At 45.3% G+C, this 19,352-nt stretch overlaps 1 protein-coding gene across 2 annotated transcripts; it reads left to right on the top strand.

Annotated features, from left to right (window-relative positions):
• The first annotated feature begins 18,054 nt into the window (after positions 1-18,054).
• LOC118727875 (ubiquitin-conjugating enzyme E2 L3-like) lies at positions 18,055-18,519 on the top strand. 2 transcript variants are annotated; one of them, XM_036453886.1, is made up of 2 exons: positions 18,055-18,075; positions 18,163-18,519. In XM_036453886.1, the coding sequence occupies exons 1-2, from the start codon at positions 18,055-18,057 to the stop codon at positions 18,517-18,519; spliced, it is 378 nt and encodes a 125-aa protein (XP_036309779.1). The 2 variants fall into 2 exon arrangements, with proteins under 2 accessions (XP_036309779.1, XP_036309778.1); XM_036453885.1 differs by having other exon boundaries at positions 18,055-18,519.
• The last annotated feature ends 833 nt before the right edge of the window (positions 18,520-19,352 follow it).

Below are 19,352 nucleotides of genomic sequence, written 5' to 3' on the forward strand. Positions count from 1 at the left end.
TGATCATACGGTTCTTGCCTCGTACGGTTTTGATTTTTCTGGAGGTGATACGACCATTGCCCAGACGAGGGATTGCCTGGGTTTCTATTGGCTTACCTGGTATTGCACTTCCTAGGCTTTTCTGTGAAGATCAAAACATCCTCAGAAGATGAACTTGGAATGATCAGCTGTTCCCACGGTGTGGCTGACAGTAGCGATCAAGGCATGCGTTATTGTTTTGAGCGTCAATTTGCCTCGTCCCAACAGGATCCCTGATCCTCCTTTTCCCTTTGCCATTTTCCTCCCAAGTTTTTCTAAAGTGGTTTTTCCAGCTGGAAGTTGCTGCACCACCAGTAGTAGTGGAGGGAGGAAGGATACACTTCCAAGGTGCAATGTATTAAACACAGCCGTACTTTTTCAGCTTCTCCTCTCGGCCCCGCCTCCTACAGGACTAATACCTAACGATGCCAGGAAGTGAAAGCAATTAAATTTCACTTGGTGTAAAGTTGAAGAAATTGTCCCAGGTGAAAAGACTGTTTCTTTGCCACATTCCATCGGTGGCAATAAACAGGCAAATTTCACCGGTTTTTGATAGGGCAGTAGGAGCTTTCACAGGACTCGGGCCGATTTCATTTCAAAACGTTGAATTTATGGGACAGGGGACTGGAAGGTTCGTACTGACATGTTTAAAACCCTCTTTTAAAAAGTGGCACATTGCATCATTCCATTTAAGTGTTCACACCGCAGGCTGAAACATAATCTGTTTACTGAAAAAACAACGTTTTATGGCCCTGTGAATAATTTCCCATTGAAGGGAGAAAAACACACAATGTACAGTATTTTCATCGTGCTTTGTGAAACATCTGGAAATTTTTCTTCAGTTGCTAACGCTATTAGGAATTTGCATCCCCAGGCAAACGACTAATTTTTAAAGTTAATGCAGTGCAACTTCAGACTTACCATGGAACAAATCCAGAAGCGAAGGCTGCCAGAGGCCCGCCGAGGACACCCCCGGACCAAGCACACACCCACCGCCAGGCTCGGCGGGTTCCACAGGGCGCCATCTGGGAGGCTTTGCTGCTTTGTCCTCCCTCCTCTGAGCGTGGTGGAAAGTGGGCGTATTACTTAGGCCTACACCAGCTGCTGTAACAAATAAGCCCCAAAGCTCAGTGGCTTCGCAGAGAGGAGGGTATTTTCTTGCTCACCTGCTAGTCCAACGTGGGCGTGCGGAGTAGGCAGGCAGCTTTCCTGTGGAGGTGTGGGAACTCGAACTGCTTCCACCCTGGACTCTGCATTTCAACAGAGAGTTTTGTTGCAGGCGAAAGAGCATGGCCACTAGAAGTGGTGGCCCTTAAACCCAGCTACATCCCATGGGCTAGGCCTCAATCATGTGATCAGTCTAACCACGAGGTGGGCGAGAATAGCAGACCAGTCCCAGGAAGGAAAAGCAAAGGGCTTGGTCCACTGCTAGCCAGCCTGTAGGCCCCAGTCAGCGCGCTACAGGATTACAATGTATTTCCCCAATTCCAACGTGTTCAGTGCTGACCATTGGCTTATCCAACCCCTGCTGTGGAGTCTACAAACACCAGCCCACTGCAGGTCCTGAGGCATTTCTGAGGTGACTTACGGAAAGCCCTTGGACTTGAGACGCTCTTGCCTGAGGTCAGCTCCAAAGTCTGCATCTTTCTTTGTAAAAGTTGTGAAATGGGACCGATTATGGAGACCGGACAGCCCGTGAGCCAATCCAAGCTCTGGAAAAGAGTGCTGGCTTTGAAGGTGAAACTCCTCTCTGCCTTTCATTCTATTTTCCTTTTCTCCCAAGACTGCTATTTCTCCAGCAGGGACCTTCATGCAAATGTAAGACTTAGGTTCTCTACAGAAAAGTCTTCCCACTGTTGTCTAAGCGCTGATGTGCAGGCAAGATACTCAGACCTAAAGGAGATGCAGTGATACGAGCCAGTTTCCTCAAGAACATGTCCACTTAGAAAAGATTCTCCATGGATTCTCCATGGATTCTCCCTTCCCCACACTGAACCTCCTCCTTCTAACCAGCTCTGAGGGTAGGCAGCTCTCCTCTGTGCTGCCACCAGATACACTCCTACTTCATTACCTTATTGTAACTGAATATTTACTTACCTGCCAGCAGGTAAATGGAGGCATTAGACTCTAAACTCCACCAGGAGAGGGCCCTTCTATAGCTTGTTTATCCCCTGCACACACCACAATCTCTGGCTCCTAAGAGGTGCTTGCTAAATATCTGTGGAATGGGATTGAATTGAATGCAAGTTAGAAAAAGATAAGTTCCATAAGACAGTTTAAAAAAAAAAAAATCAAAGAACTGCTCCTGTTCAAAAGAGAGAACCACGCATCTGGCTCAAGGGGCGTAGGGAGAGGGGGGGGGGGGAAGATTTCCTAAAGCATTTGATGTGGACTTTAAAGAGAGGGTAGAGTTTCAGTAAGCAGGAATTCCGCGATGGCCTCGCAGGCCGGGGAACAGCATCTGTAAGTGCTCAGAGGTGGAAAAGCAGAGATGCGTTGGAGGAGTACCTCGTATTATTCTTATCTTGTGCTTAGAGTGTGTGAAGGGAGGGGTAAGACACAGGAAAGGAAAGGGAGGTTGTCGTGATTCTGGAAAGGGCTTTGATTCTCAGACTGGGACGTTTTAATTTAATTCTGTGGGAAACAGGGAGCTGGGGGAGGTCTGGGTACCAGGAAGATCAATCTGCCAAGTGCGGAGGGGATGGAAAGTGCGCGGGTGAGAGCCAGAAAGAGGAGAGACCTCTAGCAAGGCCTGATATCAATGCAGGTGAATGGCCACAGGGTCTTAACTGAGGCAGCCTACGTGAGGAGGGACAGGCCAGGAGGAGGTGAGGACATTGGACCCACAGCTCCTGCTAACTGGTCAGATTTGGAGGAACGATGGCCAGAGAGGAGTGCAAGGGGAGTGACAATATGTCGCAGCAAGAGGGACTTTCGGAGGAAGCATGGGGCATAGGTTTGGTGATTGAGGGGAAGGTGAAAAAAAGGAGTTTGAGGAATTTTGAATTAAAAATACTTGGAAGAGACAGGGCCAGGGGTTGGGAAGATGGGAAGGGCTACTGGGCCCTGGCCTTGCATTCATGAAATTTCTCAAATTGAGACTCTTAACAATGCCTCTAAATGAGTTTACATAGAAGGTTCTTGAATTTATGTTGAAAATTTGATAAACTTGCAAAATGCACCACAATTGTGCAGCCCTGTTGAGGATATTTATTGACCGTCCTAATATATTATACATGGAGACCTTTTAAAGAAATAGAAGCATTTTAGATCCAGAGACATGGAAGGATGCAACAGACTAACATATCTCAGAGGGAAGAGGCGGGGGCAGAGTGGAGGGGGAAATTAACCAAAGACCTTGTATGCATATGTGCATAACCCATGGAAATAGACACTAGTGTGGTGAAGTCCTGGAGAGTGAGGTCTAGGAGGCCAAGGAGGGAAAAATAGGAGACAGCTGTAATACTTTTAATAATAATGATGAAAAAAAATAGAAGCATCTTTTAATAGCTCTTACTAGGGGTCCCCTCGTCTTCTGGATTTACCTTCAATGGTGTCTGTGCCCGCCTCCCCCCATCCCCCCACTGCCTAAGGGATGGAGTGGGATTGGAATCCCAGTAGCTAGCCTGACCCTGGCAGAGGGAAGGCAACTCAGTAAATAAACCTTTGGGGAGAAATAGTGAGGAAGAAGGAAATCTGCTCTATTGAAGCAATAACCACAGACATCAAAGTGAAGAAAGACTATAGGAGGCAGAAAAGGGTCTTCCTTTCACAAAGGGCAGCCAAAACCACAGAGCATTTCTCAGCTCACCCAACACATGGCAGCTCTCCAGTGTGAGCCAGGCGCCATCTTCTGTGCGAAGCTTCCTACATCATCACAGACGTCCCATCCAACTCCTCGTCATCGGGAGGCGGGGCAACAAGATGGGCAAGATCAGAGCTGCCACCCAGGTCTTCTCAACACCTTGAACCCCCTTTTTGAGCTCCTGCTCCCAAGAAGCTCTCTGGCCACCTCTTCGATTCCTCTTGCCTTTGGCTCCTGAATGAGACGGATGGAAAGAGATGGAGTCAAGATGTGGGAGATGGAAGCAGATTTGAAGATGAGGGGGGAAAATGACCCTGGCTTTTCTTCCTCCCCATTAAACTCTGCACAGACCGCTTCAAGAAGAAAAAAATAACGCATTGCCCAATTATTATAAGAATGTGCTTCTGTTTTACTTTCCAAAGCCGACTTTGATGACCTTAATTTTACCTGTGCCAGGGCATAAATTTTCACGGAGATCTTTATCTCACTCTGACACCAATTAGCACGTGAGCTTCAGCAGAAGAATCTGCGGCAATGACTGCACACCTTCCAAGAATAGGAAGCGCTAATCGCAATGAAGACTCTCTCCGAACCAATTGAACAGGTGTGCATTTCCATAAAGCCTGCACAGCGGGGCCACGCCGTGGTGCTGGCTCCTTTTGCTTGGGAACTGAATTAGTAATCTTCACGTGCCCTGTCCCAGTGATTGAAATAAATTACTCTGTTAAATTGCGGAGCAGGTTGACCCATCTGTTGGCCCATGAATGTTCAGATTCTCAGAGGGTTTATTATTCCAAATAATGACTGCCATATGCAGCGGTAAACAGTTCCTTTAAAACTGACTGAAGGATTTGGTGTGACTTTTGAAAGCAATTTATAAAGCTATTCGTGTTCTCCCTAAAGGATCTGCCCTTCAACTAACTTCCAGAGAAGTTGTCTTGATCGGTTAATCCTGGCCGAGACGCCTTGTTCTCTTTGGAGAGGAAAGAGGAAGGGGAGAGAAGAAACACATGTTCCTGGAGGACCTACTGTGTGCCAGGAGCCGGCACGTATGTCAGTTAGCATGGCTCCCTGGAACCTCACACCAGCCCTGAGGGGTGGATATCAATATCCCAGAGGAAATGGGGGGTCGGAGAGGGTAAGCGATCCATCCAAAGACAAATGCAAAGTTGGGGACTGGCACTTAAGCCCAGCCTACTCGCTTCAAGACACAGAATGCTATTTCCACCAGGTCTGAGCATCGGATGGAAAGTGTGTGCACAGGGCAGAGCGGTGAGGGCGCACTCACAAATCAGACCCCAGGGAGAGAGAAAGTAAAAGCCTATTCATTCCACGGTTCCAACTCTGCAGACAGCGCCGTTCTGACAATGCTTGTCCCCTCGCCTCATTCTGACCTCCCGTGGGGGGAAAGGGCAGGGCTTTGAACTTCCATTGGCAAGGATTGAAAAGACGAAAATCTGTGGGTCCTCTTCCCATGCGTGGCCTCCTTCCTTCGGATCATCCTCGTTTGCAAATCCTGGGGCGGAGGGGTGAGTTGGGGGGAGAGCATGCATGCTCGGCGCACACAAGGCCCATAAACTGCCCCGACCACAGACCGGCCATGATTTGTTCATGATGTTACCGTTGACTCGCTGTGGCTAGATTACAGATGTGAAATTGCTGATGGATGGCCCGAAGCCAGCACATGGCCGGCTCTCCTGGTATTCAACTGCAGTATTAATCATGTGCGGAAAGGTATTTTCCCCCCTCCGTGAAAAATGAAATGGCTAATATACAGCGTGGAATGAGTGCCTTGGAACAGTTCCTTTCTTAACGGGAAAAGAATAAAGCTATTAAAAGAATAAACTCCTGTATTTGCCATGATGACAGTGGGGTGTTTTTTTTCTGACGTGCTAAATGAATAAGCTCAGTCTCCTTTGATTTATGCCCGTGTGAAGAGCCGTTCAAAGCTTCAAAAGGCAGAGAGAGAGCATTTGGAGATGCCCAGACGGTCTCCGCTCCCTTTGTTTGAAGAGAGTGAGATGCTGAGATTGGCCAAAGGCAAGTGTTTGACAGGCAGAGACCTGAAGAGGCGGCACCGAAGGGCTTGGCAACTGAGGGAACAAGGGGTACCTCAAGGGGCTGCCAGAACCTTTGGATGAGGAGGTTTGCCCTCCTTTCAACACCCCCCAGGCACCTCTGCCTGGGCCACAGCCCAGCGGGGACTCTGTTGTTGGTCTCCTCCCAAGAGCTGAGGGAAGCAGACCTGTTCTTTGCTGTCGGCTTCAGTCCTGGGAGTGGGCTGGACATTAGGCTTGTTCTTCACCTCCACCGAAGATGGGACTAGAGAAAACAAAGCCCACAGTAAGGCTTACTATATAAAAATTAATTATTGATGGGGAGTACATTTTACATCAGAAAAGATCACCCAGGTAATATCCATTGGGGGAAGGGGATTTGTTCGGATTATGTATTTTTATTTTGATCAACAGCAATGTGCATGCAATCAGAAAAGCATAAAACATCAAACAAAGCTCAAATCCAGAAAAACCCAGACCCAGACATATCCTACGAAAAAACCAGCCAGGACTCTTCAAAAGTCTTGAAAGACAAAGGCGGACTGAGGAAGGGCCGCAGGCTGGGGGGGCAGTGACAAGAGATGATAATGGCACCTGCAGGGTGAGGTGGTAGATCGCCTGGACCAGACCGAAGGGCATTAGCACAACAGAAATGGAAGTTAATTAATAGTGGTTTATAGTTCATCTGCAAATGGTTAATAATGTTCTATCCGTGTCAATGGCCTGGTTTTAGATGATCATACTAAGGTTATGTAAGGTAATTTGGAGAAATCTTTGTACTGTTTTTGCAAGTTTAGGGGAAAGTTTTTCAAAAGGCCTGCAATTAAAAGCAGCCCGTGGGACCCTTGTTCCTCCACGCCAGGCCTGTTCCCCAGGAGCAAGCACTTTCAGCTGTTCCTTCAAATAGTTACCCATGTAGCACTCAAACTATGCTTACAGTAATGTGCCTCGATTTACTCATTTTAGACACTACCAAGTTCCTGCCACGACAATTTAGTTCACTCTCAGCCCCCACTGCTCCTCTTTATTTTTTTTTTAACATTTTCATTTTTAAAATTATTTTAGACTTTGAAAAAGTTGAAAGTACCATATAAATTCTCATGCACCACCCAGTTTCCTTTTTTCTTTAGAAGTACGTTACTAAATCCAGACTACATTCAAAGGGAGAAGAATTAAACCTGATTCCTAGAAAAAGGCCTATCAGAGCATTTGCAGACACATTTTAAAACCACCTCAGAAATGAACATTTTGAGGAAGATATTGGAGGTGAGGCAGGTATCTCTTTCAAGTTTTGCCCATTATCTCCAGCATTCCTCTGTGGGTCTGCCTGCTGCAATTACTACTGTGGTGTTCTAATGGTGATTTTTTTTTTTTTCATTCCCCTTATTTCTGCTATGTGTGTTAGTTGGAATTCCTCTCTGAGGAAGAGTTATCCCTTCCTCCTCATGTATTTATAAATTTAATTATGTATTTATATCAGTGTGAATTCGTGGATATTTTATTTTTGGTCTATAAGTCAATAATATTATTTTGCTGCTCCAATTTTCAGCTTCAGTCATTGAAAACTCTTTCAGGTTAGAGCTCATATTCTTTCTTTCTTTCTCCCTCTCTCCCTCCCTCCCTTTCTCCCTTCCTTCTTCCCTCCCTCCTTTTCTCTCTCTCTCTCTCTCTCTCTCTCTCTCCCTCCCTCCCTCCCTCCCTCCCTCCCTTCCTCTCTTTCTTTCTTTCTTTCTCACTACTTTTCATTCTGGCACAGCTCCAGATACTCCAGACTCCTTTTAGACTTTCACTGCTGCAGCTCTAGAATTAGCAATATTCCCCAGGACACCTGGCTCCTTTTCTTGGGGCGTAGTATTTAGAAACCACAATATGGAGCTAGATGTGCTCATTGCTGAAGGCTGTTGCTGTTCGAAGGCCCTCAGAGCTTGGATATGTATGTATGTACACTAAGCCATGTGTACATGCCTGTATATATTTATTTCTATATCTGTTAGTCTGTGTACGTACAAAAAATAAAGTGACTTCCTATTGTTTGACTATAACTTCTTTCTTCCACAGGGAGAAATCTAGTTCTCATTATCTACAATCACTCCTTGCTGTTGTTGACCTCATTACTAAAGAACAGGAGCTGCAGTTACTTAAGCTCATTCTTTGTCAGGCATTCTACGTGCTTTATCTTATAAAAGTGTCCATGGCAGATACTGTAATATTCCCAATTTACAGAGGAAAAAAAGAAAGTTTGGAGAGGTTAAATAACATGCCCCAAATCCTACATTTTGCATGTGGCAGAGCTGGGATCAGACCAGGATAGGCTGAGTTCAGAGCCCTCAGCCCGAATCACCACAGCACTTGGTGAAGTTGCCAGTAGAATTCCTTCCTCGAGGACTTTGCTCTTTCCTCCCCTGTATCTTTCCATGGCTGCCTCCTTATCATTCGAGTTTCTGCCCAGGGTCACTTCCTCAGAGACACCTTCCTGACCACTCCACACCAGCCATTCTCTATCCCTGATCCTAACAGAGAGCCCTCATGCATGAATCACACCCAACATCCTCCTTCTTATGATCTGATTATGGTCAAGCCCCACAGCCAGAACTGGAGCTTCCTGAGAGCAGGAACCTGCTGTGTCTTGTTGGTCACGGTGACCCTCTGCGCCCACATAGTCTGGTACTGAGCCTCCCTAAATACTTGCTGAATTCCTGAATGACTACTGCAGGCTGATAAACCCTGTATGTTAAAGAGCACAATCCCTGGAAGGCCAGTTTTTAGAAAAGCGCCTGGTTGTGACTGATGGGTATCTCCAGACCCTTTAAACTCAATTCCCATATCAGTGCATCTTTGCCATTTCAAGCAAGAAAATTGATTTATATCTGGGCTGATTGAGTCAATTTTTCCAGGCAAAGAGGAAGGCTCAGTGACTTAATGTTAGTAGCGGGCTTTGTAATCTCTCCAACAAAGATACTCTGTTGAATAAAAGTAACTTCCATCCCTCTCTGATTGGAGCCATACAGACTCAGCTTCTACAAGACCAAAATGTCAATTGCTTCTGGTTTAAAGAGTGTTTCTCAAAAGACAGCCCTAAGCTTTATATATCACTCAGGATAAAATCCGAGGGAAAAAATTTATGGCAGAGAACACTCTCTCTGGCCTTGGTCCAACATTTGATGGAGAGTATTAACAATATTGCTTAGACTTAAGTCTCTTGGTTCCCCCTGACGCTTGTCTGAATGAGCTTGATGTATGTGACAAGCATCTTGTTTTCGACCCCATATAAGTGAGCTTATTGTCAGCATACCTGTTTTCCAGGTCTCCAACCAGACTGAGACCTCACACATCGCTGCCATGTTTGTTTTTTCAGAAAGCTTGGTGGTTCTGACCACATCACTTCCTCTCCATCCTCTCCAACTTGGCACTTTCTGGACCAGTCCCTTGGAACGGCTCAGAGCTCACTCAGTTGAGATGTTGTTCTCTCTGTTTGGATCCATCTCCCTCTGCCTGGGTCTTACTCTTCATTCTTTTGAAAGACTTGGGTCTGTTGTCCCATCATCCATTGGGTTCACGCCCTCACACTTCCCAGGTTAAGTTGGGTGCTCCTCCTCTTAATTCTAAAAGAACTTTTTTCAAATCTTTCATTTTATTACTTGGTATTATTTACTGGCCCATGGGCTCCTGGATTGTCCAAATTATTCATCTTGTACCCCTACTATATCACTCTGACTGGAACATGGTTTCAATTGACATTCTAGAAAATGTTAGACTGTGGAAACAGTGAAGCGATCAGGGACTGCCAGGGACAGAGGTGGGGAGGAGAGGAGTAGGCAGAGCACAGAGGACGTTTAGGGCAGTGAAAATGCTCGGTATGACATCATGATGATGGACATGTGTCATGATACATTTGTCCAAATCCACAGAGTGTACTACACCAAGAGTGAACCTTCACGTAAACTATGGACTTGGTGATGATGATCCATTCTGGTGGGGGGGTGTCAATAACAAGGGAGGCCACCCATGAGTCAGAAAGGTAGGAAATCTCGGAATCTTCCTCTTAATTTGCTGTGAGCCTGAAACTGCTCTAAGAAATAATAAGGTCTAAGAAAATTAAGTGTTAAGTTCCTCAGTCACCACAGCCACATTTCAGGTGCGCAGTAACCACATGCAGCTCCTACAGGATGGAACAGATAGATGGTAACACATCCATCACTGCAGAGAGCTCCAGCGCATAGAGCTGACATAAACATCATTAATGTCATTGTCAGCTGAACGTTGACTTAGGGATCCACGGTGGCAAGCGGTCTAGATCACCATATTAGCACAGATCAGCACAGGAGCTGACGCAGAAGCCTCATCATGTCAGGAGTTATTAAAACTCTTCCCACATCTCGATGTGAAGGACTCTTGCCCAGCGCTGTGCACTGTAAAGAAAGATTCAGGATGCCACCTCCCAAGAGCATCTGACCATGAGAACATGTCAGGAGCATGTCTGGGCACCGAATGAGCAGAAAAACACCGAGGAAAAAGAGGTGGAAACTGCCCCTTTGTTCTGCAGGAAACAGAGCTCTGTCTGAGGGCAAAGCACAGGGAAAAGTCCAGTGACTCTCACACAAACAAGGGGCTACAGTATGGTGCCTTCGTAAAGCTCAGTGGTTATTGCTCACAGTCTAGCCTCTTGGAAAGAAAGTTGAGGTATCTATACAGCAGTCCCCCCTTATCTGTGGGGAATACGTTCCAAGGTCCCCAGAGGATGCCTGAAACTGTGGACAAACCTAAACCCTATATAGCACCATGTTTTTCCCTATCCGGGTACATACATACCTATGATAACGTTCAATTGTTCAATTTCTAAATTAAGCACTGTAATTGATTAACAATAGTAATAAAAGAGAACAATATACTGTAAAACGAGCTATGTGAATGTGGGCTTTCTCCCTCTTTCTCATAATCCAGAGGGATACTAAGCAACCAATGGGCAGGTGGCACATGCAGGGTGGAGACACTGGACAAAGAGATGATTCACGGCTGGTGTGGGGCGGGGGTGGAGGGGGTGCGGAACAGGACAGAATGAGATTACATCATGCTACTTAGAATGGTGCGCAGCTTAAAACATGAATTATTTATTTCTGGAATTTTCCATTTAATATTTTCAGACCGTGGTTGACCGCTAGTAACTAAAGCCATGGAAAGCGAAATTAACCATGTAGCTAAGGTGGGGGCCACCGTACCAAAATGGAAAAACAAGTTCATTCTTCCCCCGTGGTTAATAAGAAAGGTTTTCCTGATTAAGCAAAGCACACACCAGAGTGCTGTTTTCTCACTGCTCCAGGGTCAGCAGTGTCCCAGAGACGCAGGAAGATGAGCCGGATGGGGGCAAACGTGTCTCAGGACAGCAGGCTTTCTTCCGGCAGCGAGCTGGGGGCGAGAGAATGAGCTCCTGGGACAACTGTCAGCACGGTAGCAACTCGGTGGTTTCCTTCTCCTCTTCTGGGAGCTATTTTCTTCGCAAAGTGACTGCCATTTTAATGGGCTGCCATTCGCTCACTGAAGTCATCTGGGAATTCAGTCAGCGAACGAACCACAAGATAGGACCCGGTATAGTGTTTAGCATTCTGTCATTTAATAAAACGTTTTATAAGCTCCGTGCGTACCTATTAACCAGCAGCAGCCCTTCCCGGGCCCAGCGGCCTGCCCTGTGGTCCACAATGCACTGGCTGCCGGGGTAAGTTATAGGGGGATCCTTGCCCAAGTTCCCATTTGTCTTTATTATGGCGCTCTCATAGCAGATGATGAGTGATCAGTCACTGTTCAATTCCATTCCTGGGACTCTGACCAGGCTTGGCTTCTTATCATTCAGAACCTTCCTATCTTTCCAAGTCTCCTGGAGGGCCGTCTCCCATGGGAAAGGGAGGCCCTGAGCTTCTGATCCCAGGGAGGGATTTATTACCTGCTGGAGAGCAGCCATGTGTGTGTGTGTGTGTGTGTGTGTGTGTGTGTCATTTCCATTGACAGAGCAGCTCCTAAATGCTGGTCCATGAACTGGCTCTATCAGAATCTCCCAGTGTAAAGAATGGCGCCATATGTCTGACCAGTGGGGTCAGACCAAACTTGGATTCAGCAACCTCCATACTTGGGTTCTGGCTAGGAAAGAATTCAAAGTCCAGACCCAAACCGTAAGAAGACATTTATTTGGTAAATTACAGAGACAGAAGAAGTTAAGTCCTAGAAGAAATGGACTTAGGAAACGAGTTACGGATGTAAAGGAAGAGCCCTTGGAGCTTGAGAGTAAGGAAGGTAATAGTAATGGAGGGAGGGAAAGGAAGGCAGAGGAGGAAGGCCAGGAAAGGGACCTGTTCCCTAAAAGGAGAGTGCACTAGGTCCTCCATCTAAGGGTTTTAAGGGCAGAGGTTGTAGGGGAGGTGTGAGAAGATCTCAATAGAATATTCAGCAGCTCATCAGGTGTGTTCATTCAGGGCTGTGGTCTCCACTGATGGATGAGCCTACACCAGGGCAGGGGGTGGGAGGTTAGGGGTGCATAATTCAATGCAGCTGGTCCGGACATCAGCCGTGGCTGCTTTATTGCTTATCTGGGCCTAGAGCTGAAACTGAGGCATAGATGTCATTGAGGAAAGGTCAGGGGTTCCAACCACTTGACCAACGATATGCTAGGGGAGGGAAAGTCACCCTAGGGTAAGGTCCCATCCTACAATTGCGTGTCCATCCTGATTACCTTCTCTCCCTGGCCCATCATGCTTGCTCTGCTCATCTCTGTCTACTCACAGTAGGTTGGAAAATAAAAAGGGGCCTTCTAGGCCTCAGCCCAGATCCAGCAAGTCATCCCAATGTAAAGGTCTGAAATCCTTTGACAGCCACAGCCCTGACTTTTTCTGATACACAGCCAGGATGGGAGGCACTTGGAGAACAGAACACTCACTGGATCGAAAGGTGTGCACTGTGTCCTGATAGCAGAGTGATTGGCTTTAAACAGGAAAACCAAAAATACAACCTAATGCAGAACGCATGCTGGAGCCTAACCACCCGTCTAAGAAGTATTGATCACAAAGGTACAAAAGTGGAGGCTGCCACACGGCCAATTGCCACGCTCAGAAAATTAAAAAAAAAACAACAACAACAAAAAACAAACACTGCTGATCAACAAGCCTTGTTTTCTTGAATCGTGACACTGTTTTTGAGCACCTTTGCCTCATTTCACCTTCAGTTCCTACAACTGTGGGAGACGGACTTGGGTTCCAAATAGAGCATGACTCCACCAGGGGAGGAAATGCGCAGGCGGTGTCCAAAGCTCAGAAAGCAGCCACATCAACTGTGCGCCGTCAAGCCCAGTCCTCCTTCACCTCCAGCAATCCCACGATCCACATGGCCTTCAGCTGCCTGCGTTCAGGCCTTGTGCTCAGTGTTTTGCCAGTGTTATCACATTTGTTCTTCACAAATGCCTCCTAAGCTGGGTATGAATATTATCCCCATTTTAATGATGGGGGAAATGAAGCTTGGGGGTGTTCAATAACTTGCCAGAGTTGTAGCCCCAACGTTTTAGTTATCCTATGCTTCTCCATTCGGACAATACCATCTGGAGCCCTGTGGGCTGCCAAGAGCCCTTCCCTAGTGATGGGAGCAGCCGAGAAAGGAGAAAAGAACATCAGCAGCAAAAATCGTCTTCCCCCATAAACCAAACACCGTCCAACAAAACCAAGCCAGCTTTGATGGTCAAAAATACAATAATACTTGTTTAGAACATGAAATGTGACAGCTACTTAGCCCAGTAGATTTAGATGAGTTTTGCAGTCCTCCTATGACCTGCTCCAGCCCCCTTGACAGAAACAAGGTCAGAATAAATATAAAAATAAAAATATCTTTGCTTTTCCTTAATCAACAATCAGACTTTTTTTCTAGAGCTTGTCTTCCCTGAAAGCTAAGGCCTCACACGTCTTGGCTCCCTTCACAAAAGGCCATTGATGATTGGGGTCCCAGCCCCCTGCATTCCTTGGGCGGCTTTTTCTGCAGGGAGTCCCACTCACACTTGAGCTTTCTCTCAAGTTCTCCCTCCTAGATCCCGTGTCTCAGAGAAGATCGACATTCAACAGGAGGCAAATTTGAGTCCATCGGGGTTTCTAAGAAGCCAGCTATGACCCAGTGGCACATCAAAGAGCCTGACATTTGCCCTGCACAGACCCTTCATGCCCTCCTCTAAAGAGCATCCGCCCACTTTCTATAATGATTAGTATTGATACCTAGTGAGCAGTGACAATGTGCCTCAAACAATGAGGAACACAAAAGCGCCTTTACCTTCCACCCCTCGCCCAGTGTCTTGCAGATAAAAGTAATGGCTGCCATTCACTGAGCCCTTACCATGGACCAGATCCTGGCATTTAACCAACTGACATTCACTCTTCACAACAACTTGAATCGGTGGGAAGACACAGGCAGGTTTCCCCATTTTACTGATGGGAAAACTGATGCTCAGAAACTTACCCAGCTAGGAAATGGATACCAGCAGATTCCAACCCCTAACTCTTAACTAGTATACCACAGCCCCCACCCCAACCCCCACTTAGTAACTGTTGTTTTGAATGTCACACATTTTCTATTATCTCCCATCTTGTTTGGGCTGGATTAATAAATACTTTTTAAGAAGAGGCAACAAGAATTCTAAAAGATTGTGCTGATAGGATGTCACTCATTTTGCCTTTAGGCAGGCTTTGCAAACACTATAGAAAGGGAGACAGACAAGGCAGGGAGTGGCAGGAAATACCAACAAAAATGCAGGTCTCATCTTTCATGCATAGTCAAAACTATTCCAATAAAGTGCAATGAAATAATTGGAAAGCATGCAGATTGGATTTTGGGGATTTTTATTTTCTTCTACTTATTGTCTACAATTGGCTTCCAACCCAACATATTCCCAGGTCTGGGTCAAAATGAGAAAAAGAAAAAATTTCAATGATTGTTACGCAGCAAATTTATTCACCTTAAGTGGCTATTCTTTGTTATGAGAATTGTTTCTCAATAGTTTTAGTATTATGATATCCTTTCTTCTAAGAAGTGATGTCGATAGAAAATGTTCATTATCTTTCCCTCTTTTTTAAATTTGTCTTTATTTTACTAAATAAATAGTTGCTCACCTTATATCTAAAGAAATTTTTAATTTGACTCATTCAAAAAAAAAATCTTGAGATAATTATTTCTGAATTTTTCTGACTAGTATAAATTCTTTTGTAAAGCCTAGCAAAAATTTATTTTGAAAGAAATACATAAATTTTAGGAGAAACACATACACATACCTATCCTCCTTAGTATGATTTTATTTTTAAGTTTTTCTAATTCTTTTTTTTTATTATTTCTAATTCTTTTTTTCACTTATCATCACTGAAGGAAGAGTGTAGAAAAGCAAGAAGGTTTCTTGGCAATGTTGAGAGATTTTAGTAACAAAGGAATAATTGGATGCATTAGTGAATAAAGTGAAATTTAACAAAATATTTTTAAATTGTTTTTTTATGAAGCCACAAGAAATCATTTTTTGTTGGACAACAAAAGGTATTTTTGTCTATTGCAGAAGGAAAACTTTCAAAAATTTCTCAAAGTTTAGGCTGCAGCAAATGCTGATAAATATCTGATCACACACAAAAATTTTTTTTACGCAAATTATCTGACCTCATAGCATGATACTCAAGAAACAAAACCTCTACTGTGAAATAGACTCTGTTTCAAAAGCAGACTGAGGGGGGATGGGGGGGGGTTTGAAAATGCAGTTTAGGCTTAGACTAAATTTACATGCTAATAAGAACTTCCAAATAAAAGCTGCTTCACAATGGATACAACCAGTTAGCAGACTAACAAGATTCACACCAGAATAGGAATTAGACATGTTTGTCCTATGACCATATGTCTGGAGAGTTAGCCTGTCCTGGAGGTGTTGAGGGAACAAAATAGTTAAGAATCCCAGATAAATCAGAATATTGCATAATCTAGCAGCCTTCATACAAGGAAAATGCAAAGTTTATGTGTAACTTCTTGCAACTCCTTTCAGTGCTGGAAAAATGTATCTTTCAAAATGTTGTGTTCCTTCCCTCTCCTACAGTCTCTAGAATCTGAGACAAGGTGGCAAAGCAAAGAACACAGGTTTTAGAGCCACACAATCTAATCTATAGACCCTAACCACAAGTAAGTATTCCAACTTGAAATTCAGTTATATGAACCACATTTCAAGTGCTGGCTACCATGCTGAACAGCACAGACACAGAACATTTCCGTCTTTGAAGATGGGCCTGTTGGTCAGCTCTATTTTAGGGTCAAAGATCCCACTACCAAGAACTTGAGCTTCACTCAATTTACTTATCTGCAAAATAATATCTATCTCATAGGAACATTAGGAGACTCCAATGCATTAAGAGATCTTTGTAACCTATAAAATAAATAAATATTAGCTATTTTGGTGATGATGATGATGATGATGATGACAACAACAATGAATGACTTCTATATAGGAAAACTTCAGATAGTTAGAAATACAAAATCTAAGTCTTCACTCAGAGTGGACATAATCCTAGTCATAAGGTGTTTCCTCCAATCGTATGCTCTCCCTTTTTTTCTTAAAAGTTTCTCCTTCTCGCCGAGACCGGTTTGGCTCAATGAATAGAGCGTTGGCTCGGGGACTGAAGGGTCCCGGGTTCGATTCCGGTCAAGGGCATGTACCTTGGTTGCGGGCATATCCCCAGCAGGGGGTGTGCAAGAGGCAGCTGATCGATGACTCTCTCTCATCGATGTTTCTAACTCTCTCTCTCCCTTCCTCTCTGTACAAAATCAATAAAATATATATATATTTTTTAAAGTTTCTCCTTCTCTCCATGACTGGGGACAAAGAACTAGACTAGACCAGTGTTTTTCAACCTTTTTTGGGCAAAGGCACACTTGTTTCATGAAAAAAATCACGAGGCACACCACCATTAGAAAATGTTAAAAAATTTAACTCTGTGCCTATATTGACTATATATAAAGTAATTCTCTTGAATAGGAATCAAATAAACACAAAGAAAGTATTTTATAATTACTTTATTATGAAATATTAAGTAAACAAAATAGTGAAAAATTATAAAATTCTTGTCTTGTCTGCACCTACGGCACACCAGGCAACATCTCGCGGCACACTAGTGTGCCGCGGAACAGCGGTTGAAAAACGCTGAACTAGACAACATATAAGTGAATTTGAAACCCATTTGAACTCAATATGCAACTACTACTAAGTCTTTTTAAAAACCACATCAGACAGAATTCATGTTTTATACCTAATTTAATGTTTCTCAAGCTAATGTCCCCAACCTAAGGAGCCTTTCAAAATCTACAGGTAGGGAAGAGCAGGGCAGATGGGGAGAGGGGCCCTTAGCAGGGGATGTAGTGTTAGAATTATTGCCATTATTACAAAATTATTCCCAGAAGTTGTATGTTTTCCTACCCAGGCAACATTTAAAGCATCGGTTTGGTCTGAAATTGTTTTAGTTAAGTCTAATAATACTGTTTGGTATATGAAACTGCCATTTTTGTAGGTCAAAAATAAACACTGGCAATTGCTTACCTCAAATTGGCCTGTAGCATAGGGGCCAAGAGCTCAGGTTTTAGCTGACAGACTGGAGTTCAAATCTCACTCTGCCCCTTAATAACTGTGTTTCTGGGAAATGAATAGAATAATGGGGAAAACAAATGGAACTTGCAGACCAAATCTTTCAAAAACTCTGCATCCACGAGAAAAGAAAGTATTAAAGTGCTTTTGGGTGCCAAAAAGGCTGAGAACCAGTAATCTATTCCTCAAAGTAGGGCTTTTGATTGACAATAATATACTACCCCCTTCAGGCAACATTCATCAAGTAGAAGAGAGAACAGAGTCCAGTAAGCCAAGGAGCTCTCCTAAAAAAAATAATAAAAATATAAATAAAAAGACCCCAGAAGCCCATGCCCTTCAGACCTTAGGTTTATGGTAACTAAGTCAATTGTGCATCAAAAGCTACCCTAAGCCGCCCCTCCCCCGCTCCCGGAAGTGCAGAGGCTGCTCCGGAAGTGCAGAGGCTGCACCCGGAAGTGAAGAGGCCACTCCCGGAAGTTCCGGGGGAAAGGGGTCTCCAGCCGCCCAGCCAGGATGCACCCTGGGAAAGCAGTGCCAGGCCCGCCAGGTCCGAGATGGCGGCCAGCAGGAGGCTGGTGAAGGAGCTGGAGGAGATCCGCAGGAGCGGGATGAAAACCTTCCGTAACATCCAGGTGGACGACGCCAACGTGCTGACCTGGCAGGGGCTCGTGGTGCCCGACAACCCTCCCTACGACCAGGGCGCCTTCCGCATCGAGATCAGCTTCCCCTCGGAGTACCCATTCAAGCCGCCCAAGGTCACGTTCAAAACCAAGATCTACCACCCCAACGTCGACGAGAAGGGCCAGGTCTGCCTGCCCGTCATCAGCGCCGAGCACTGGAAGCCCGCCACCAGCACCCACCAGGTGGTCCAGGCCCTCGTGGCGCTGGTGAACGACCCCCAGCCCGAGCACCCGCTCCGCGCCGACCTGGCCGAGGAGTTCTCGAAGGACCGCCAGAAGTTCTGCGCCCACGCCCAGGAGTTCACCAGGAAGTATGGGGAGCAGCGGCCTGTGGACTGACACCTGCCGCGGGGGACCCCGCGAGGGTGACAGACACCCCAGCAGTGCAGACACCCCACCAAGCAGGCCTCTGACCCGGGCCTACCCCCTGGCGTTTGCTTGTGGCCGTTACGAACGTTCTACAGTTTTCTTAATCAAAAGTGATCTCAGGTAACCTGTAAGAAAGGATTAAAAGTTTAAGATGTAAAAAAAAAAAAAAAAAAAAAAAAAAAAAAAAAAAAAAAAAAAAGCTACACTGATTGGGGGGATGGAGGGGGAAAACACCAGCATTAACTGCAAACGCCAGAAACAGAGGTAAACGAACAAACAGAATAGAACTGTCAAGAGATTTTTGGTCTTGACCTTTTCGGTGGCCTGACAGCTTTGCCATATTACAGTAATGTTTAGTGTCACCACTTGAGAAAACTAGAAACATGTAGTATCGTACGGTCAGGATATTTCTACTTAAAAAAAAAAAAAGAAAGAAAGAAATTATTGCACTCAAGCTATGGTGCAGATAAAGGGCGGCCCAGTGCTCCCCAGGCAACTGCCTTCAGGAACACCTGCCCATCGGAGCCACACAGAGACCCGGGAGCAGACACCAAGGACTGTCAGCACCAGAGAGGACCCAGACGCAGAGAACAGCAGCTAAGACGCAGAATCCAAACAATCGGAAGGAGAAGCTGGAGAAGCAAGAACCCAGAGAGCTGGTCAGAGGAGAGCAGACTGTCAGATGGGGGCTGATGCGGCTGAAGATGAGTCCACAGACCTCAGCGAGCATGGTTACCTGCGGGCGAGCAGGACCCATTCAGAGTGACCAGAAAGGGGTGAACTTCTTTGTCCAGAAAACTCTC

This window comes from Pipistrellus kuhlii, unplaced genomic scaffold (assembly GCF_014108245.1).
Source record: "Pipistrellus kuhlii isolate mPipKuh1 unplaced genomic scaffold, mPipKuh1.p scaffold_m20_p_26, whole genome shotgun sequence".
In the NCBI taxonomy this organism is placed as follows: Eukaryota; Metazoa; Chordata; class Mammalia; order Chiroptera; family Vespertilionidae; genus Pipistrellus; species Pipistrellus kuhlii.

Excerpts from the sequence above, each read along its gene's own strand:
- LOC118727875 (XM_036453885.1), top strand. The coding sequence starts at position 18,055 with ATGGCGGCCAGCAGGAGGCTGGTGAAGGAGCTGGAGGAGATCCGCAGG.